We start from the raw sequence: 6,011 nt of genomic DNA, 5'->3' as shown, positions 1-6,011 counted from the left end.
ATCTTGGCTCACTGCAACCTCTGCCTCCTGGGTTCAAGCAATTCTCCTGCCTCAGCCTCCCTAGTTGCTGGGATTACAGGCGTCTGCCACCACGCCATACAAATTTTTTTTGTATTTTTAGTAGAGATGGGTTTTACTATGTTGGCCTGGCTGGTCTCTAACTCTTGACCTCAGGCAATCCACCCATCTCAGCATCCCAAAGTGTTGGGATTACAGGCATGAGCCACCACGCCTGGCTTAAATTGCTCTTTTCAATCTAAGTTCCAAAACAGTTCAGTCTTTCATTAATTCTAGAAATTGTTCTTAAATTACTTCCTTGGGTATTTACTATTACCTTGTTTCTATCTGTTCGCCTTCCTTGTCAAACTTTTCTTAAAGCATATTTTTCTCATCCTCTGTGATTCTGTGTTGAATGTTGGAAGAAATACCTTGGCTCAATTTCCAAGCTTATTAATTTACTCGTTGCTTGTGAACATTCTGCTTAACTCATTTTCTAAATAAATTTAATTTTCTGTATCTCTGGTTCTTCGTTAAATGGCTGCACTACCCTCTGACATCTCTAAAGATAATATCCTCTCCCAACTCTGAAGGTATGTCTTAAGTTAATTTTTGTGTTGTTATAGAGGAATACCTGAGGCTGCGTAATTTACAAAGAAAAGAGGTTTATTTGGGTCATGGTTCTGAAGACTGACAAGAAGCATGGAGCCAGCATCATCTTCTGATGAGAGCTTCAGGATGCTTCCACTTATGGAGGAAGGTGAAGGGGAGCCAGTATGTGCAGAGATCACATGGTTAAGAGTGGAAGCAAGAGAGGGGTGGAGAGGTGAAAGGCTCTTTTTAACAACCAGCTCTCTGGGGAAGCAATAAAGCTATAACTCACTTATCACTTCACCCTACCCCCCAGGGAGGGCATTAATCTATTAATGAAGGATCCACCCTCCCATGACCCAAACACCTTTCATTAGCTCCCACTACCAACATTAGGGATCAGATTCCAACATGACATTTTGAGGGTCAAATATCTGAGCTACAGCAAGATCTTTTCTTTTTTCTTTTCTTTTTTTTTTTTTTTTTGAAGCAGAGTCTTGCTCTGTCACCCAGGATGGAGAGCAGCGGCATGATCTCGACTCACTGTAACCTTAAACACCCAGGCTCAAGTGATCCTCCCACCTCAGCCTTCTGAGTAGCTGAAACTACAGATGTGCATGACTGTGCCTGGCTAATTTTTGTATTTTTTTGTAGAGATGGGTACCACTATGTTGCTCTGGCTGGTCTTGAACTCTTGGGCTCAAGCAATTCACCCATCTTGGCCTCCCAAAGGGCTGGGATTACAGGTGTGAGCCACCACACCTGGCAAGATATTTCTCATATATTCACATATTTAACATTTTCAAGGTTGTTCTTTCCTTCTTTAGTGTCCAAATTGCTATCTAATTTCCCTTCACTGAAGAACAACTTTAACATTTCTTGTTCTGTAGATATGATTGCAATAAATTCTCTGTTTTCTTTTACCTGAAAATATTTTATTTCATTCGTAATTCTTAAAGGAAATTTTCACAAGATAAACCTAGGTTGGTAGTTTTTGTTGTTTTTTTTTTCTTTCTGCAGATGTTATTGCTTTATCTACTGGCCTCTTGCTTTTGGTGATAAGTCAAAGGTAATTCAAATGTTTTCCTCTTGTATCCAGTCAATGTATCATTTTATCTGACTGTTTTCAAGATTGTTCTTTTTATCATTTGCTTTCAGAGGTTTGACTATGATGAACTTAAGCATGGTTTTCTTCATATTTATTCAGCTTAGGTTTACTTACACCTTCTTAATTCTTGAGAGTTTTATCTTTTACCATATTGGGTAATTTCTATTATTATTTTTCAACTAATTTGACGCCATTTCTTTCCCTCTTCTCCAATTACACCAAACATTAGACATTTCAATATTTTCATATAGATTTCTAAAGGGTTTCCCCCCAATTATTTTCTGGTTTTCAGATTAACTTTCATTTATCTATCTTCAATTTTAATGACTCACCTGTCATCTCCATTTTGCTGTTAAGCCTATCCAGTTAATTTTCTCTTTCAAATATTGTATTATTCTAGACCAAGCTTGTCTAATCTGTGGCCTGTGGGTCACATGCAGCCCAGGACAGCTTTGAATGCGGCCCAAGCCAAATTCATAAACTTTCTTAAAACTTTATGAGATTTTGTTTTTCAGCTCATTAGCTATCATTAGTATTAGTGTATTTTATGTGTGGCCCAAGACAGTTCTTCCAATGTGGTCCAGAGAAGCCAAAAGATTGGACATTCCTGTTAGACTTTCTATGGGTGGGGGGGTATATACCTAAAAAAGTATACATAAACACACGCACACACACTTTCTCTTTCTCTATGGAGATTCAATATCCTTTCGTTCCTTGCAAGCATATTTTCCTTTACTTCACTGGGCAAAATTGTAACGACTGCTTTAAAATTCTTGTCTTTTAATTCTAACATATGGGTCTTTTCAGGATAAGTGTCTTATTTTTTTATCTAGAGAATGGGTGACATTTTCCTGTTAAGTAATTTTGGATTGTATCCATACATTGTGGATATTATGTTGTATAGCGTCTGGATTTTGATATATTCCTCCAGAGTGTTTTTTAAAGTAGGTAATTAATCTGATTGTCCCTAAAGGTCAATTTCTGTCTCTCGTGTGGTAGCTCAAATCTCCATTTAGTTCATTTATCCTTATTAGCTGAACTGTTCTGAATCTGTCTTATGTGTATGTGGTTAAGCCTTAGATAGAGATTTGTACAGAATTTATTCACAGTATTTGGTGCTCACTGTTCTCTGGCTTTCTCCTTCTGGGGACTCCTCTCCCTCCCTTTCCAGCGACTGTGGTTATACTGAACTCTGTCTTTGGTTGTTAGGTCAAAAAGACTTTAAAGGTCTTCAAACAGTTCTAGTCACTCTACACGTAAGAGATGGGGCCTGCCTTTAGGCTAGACTTGTCTTTCCTTTTGTTCAACTGTTGAGACCTCTCCAGCAAGTATCTGCTTTTTGGTCATTCTCTAATGTCTTCTCCAGTAAGTTGTTTTTGTATTTCATCCTGGGCTTATAAAGTTAACTGCAAGACAGCTGGTCCAGCTGGAGCTCTGTTGGTCACAGCAGAAATGAAAAGTCTCCTCAAGATTTTAATTACACTGTTTTCTATAATCTTCTGTTTCATTAACTTTGATTCCTTATGTGTAGGTTCTTCTATTTGGTTAGCATAGCTTCTGTCTTTCATGGTGTCAGTTTTTATAAAATGTTTGAAATAATATATTTAGAATAAAATAAATTAATGAATGTCAGGAAATGAATAAAAGTAAAGCTACTTCCATAGATATGAATTGGGGGGAGTAGCTGTATGTGTACTTGGTCCTACAGTTTGGTTCAGTATCTGAGACTTCCATTTTCCATCTCTGTCTCTCAGACCTTGTATTGCCCTTTTATTTGTTTGTTTTTTTTTTTTTTTAAGTAGCTTTCCTGCTTTTACATGCTTCCCAAACTCTTACATTATGAGGGCGAATAGACTTACATCTTTTTTCTATCAAATTAGCTTCTCTAGCTAATTTTCTTGTTCTTCCCTTTGTTTCTTTCCCTTTTATTTCTTTTTTAAACAACATTTATTGTCTCACAGTTCTGGAGGCTGGAAGTCTGAGATCAAAGTGTCAGGAGAGTTGGTTTCTCTTGAGGCTTCTTCTCTCCTTGACCTGCAGATGGTGACCATCTCCGTGTGTCCTCACATTATCCTTTCTGTTGATTCCTTTATTTCTCAGATTCCCTGCAGCAAAATAGCACCTGGGGGCAATAATCTATCATCCAAAAGGGAAGTGAGGGGAAGAGTGGAGTGACTGCAAATTAGTTCTTCCCCTGTCATATACAGCCATTTTCAACTACTGCTTTAAACTAGCAACACAAAGGAGAAAAGAACATTTTGCTGCCGGAAATTACTAAGCAGACTTAAGGCCGGAAGGGAGATACAATTGGGGGAAAGGGAAGAAGAATATAAGAGGTCGACTGGCACTCAATCCATTAAAGTGTGTGTGCCTATTATTATTTGAACAAACTGTTCTCTATTAGATCCATTAGGAATAAGAAAAATAAATGTGTTCATTTTACCTTAAGTTATTCTCTGATGCTCTTGGTTTCTTTATGTACATCAGAGTTTCTGACTCGTATGATTTTCCTTCTCTGAAGAACTTCTTTTAACATTTCTTGCAAGGTAGGTCTACTGTCAACAAATTCATCAAATTTTTGTTTGTCTGAGAAAGTCTATTTCTTCTTGACTTTTAAAGGATAATTTTGCAGGGTACAGAATTCTAGGTTAGTGGGTTGTTTTTTTTTTTCCCCCCTCAACACTTTATATATTTCATGCCATTCTCTTCTTGCTTGCATGGTTTCTGAAGAGAAGTCAGACATAATTATTTTCTTTGTTCTTCTACAGGTTTTTCCAATCCCCCCCCCAGCTTCTTTCAAGATTTCTTCTTTAATTTTGTTTTTTTTTCTACAGTTTAAATATGACATGCCTAGGCTTAGTTGTTTTTTGTTTGTTTGTTTTGCATTTATTCTGCTTGGTGTTCTCTAAACCTCTGAGATCTGTGGTTTGGTGTATGATATTAATTTGGCGCTAATTCTTAGTCTTCATTTCTTCAGATATTGCTCCTGTTCCTTTGTACTCTGGTACTCCCATAATACCTGTTACACCTTTCGTAGTTGACTTACAGTTCTTGGATATTGTGGGGGTTTTTTTCAGTCTTTTTTTCTCTCTGATTTTCAGTTTTGGAAGTTTCTACTGTCATATGCCCAAGCTCAGAGATTCTCTCCTAAGCTGTTCATAGTCCACTGATAAGCCCATAAAAGGAATCCTTCATTTCTTTTACCCTTTTTTTTTTTGGACACAGAGTCTCCCTCTGTTGCCGAGGCTGGAGTGCAATGGCACGATCTTGGCTCACTGCAACCTCTGCCTCCTGGGTTCAAGCGATTCTCCTGCCTCAGCCTCCCTAGTTGCTGGGATTACAGGCGTCTGCCACCACGCCATACAAATTTTTTTTGTATTTTTAGTAGAGATGGGTTTTACTATGTTGGCCTGGCTGGTCTCTAACTCTTGACCTCAGGCAATCCACCCATCTCAGCATCCCAAAGTGTTGGGATTACAGGCATGAGCCACCACGCCTGGCTTAAATTGCTCTTTTCAATCTAAGTTCCAAAACAGTTCAGTCTTTCATTAATTCTAGAAATTGTTCTTAAATTACTTCCTTGGGTATTTACTATTACCTTGTTTCTATCTGTTCGCCTTCCTTGTCAAACTTTTCTTAAAGCATATTTTTCTCATCCTCTGTGATTCTGTGTTGAATGTTGGAAGAAATACCTTGGCTCAATTTCCAAGCTTATTAATTTACTCGTTGCTTGTGAACATTCTGCTTAACTCATTTTCTAAATAAATTTAATTTTCTGTATCTCTGGTTCTTCGTTAAATGGCTGCACTACCCTCTGACATCTCTAAAGATAATATCCTCTCCCAACTCTGAAGGTATGTCTTAAGTTAATTTTTGTGTTGTTATAGAGGAATACCTGAGGCTGCGTAATTTACAAAGAAAAGAGGTTTATTTGGGTCATGGTTCTGAAGACTGACAAGAAGCATGGAGCCAGCATCATCTTCTGATGAGAGCTTCAGGATGCTTCCACTTATGGAGGAAGGTGAAGGGGAGCCAGTATGTGCAGAGATCACATGGTTAAGAGTGGAAGCAAGAGAGGGGTGGAGAGGTGAAAGGCTCTTTTTAACAACCAGCTCTCTGGGGAAGCAATAAAGCTATAACTCACTTATCACTTCACCCTACCCCCCAGGGAGGGCATTAATCTATTAATGAAGGATCCACCCTCCCATGACCCAAACACCTTTCATTAGCTCCCACTACCAACATTAGGGATCAGATTCCAACATGACATTTTGAGGGTCAAATATCTGAGCTACAGCAAGATCTTTTCTTTTTT

The 6,011-nt window shown here is 38.2% G+C and overlaps 1 protein-coding gene across 3 annotated transcripts in view; it reads right to left on the bottom strand.

Moving 5' to 3' along the window:
- Positions 1-6,011, bottom strand: part of MLF1 (myeloid leukemia factor 1) — a 39,627-nt gene that overhangs the window by 22,019 nt on the left and 11,597 nt on the right. The window contains exon 2 of one of the 3 annotated variants that reach the window (XM_011959039.1): positions 4,140-4,420. The exons of the other annotated variants lie outside the window; for them this stretch is intronic. Within the exon in view, the coding sequence (XP_011814429.1) occupies positions 4,140-4,180 (41 nt within the window). The 5' untranslated portion in view covers positions 4,181-4,420. The remainder of the gene's footprint in view (positions 1-4,139; positions 4,421-6,011) is intronic. 3 annotated transcript variants of the gene reach the window in all.

The sequence above is a fragment of the Colobus angolensis genome, unplaced genomic scaffold (assembly GCF_000951035.1).
Source record: "Colobus angolensis palliatus isolate OR3802 unplaced genomic scaffold, Cang.pa_1.0 Scaffold48, whole genome shotgun sequence".
NCBI classification, from domain to species: Eukaryota; Metazoa; Chordata; class Mammalia; order Primates; family Cercopithecidae; genus Colobus; species Colobus angolensis.
Note: the sequence above shows the minus strand (reverse complement) of the source record. Positions and strands in the feature narration are given on the sequence as shown.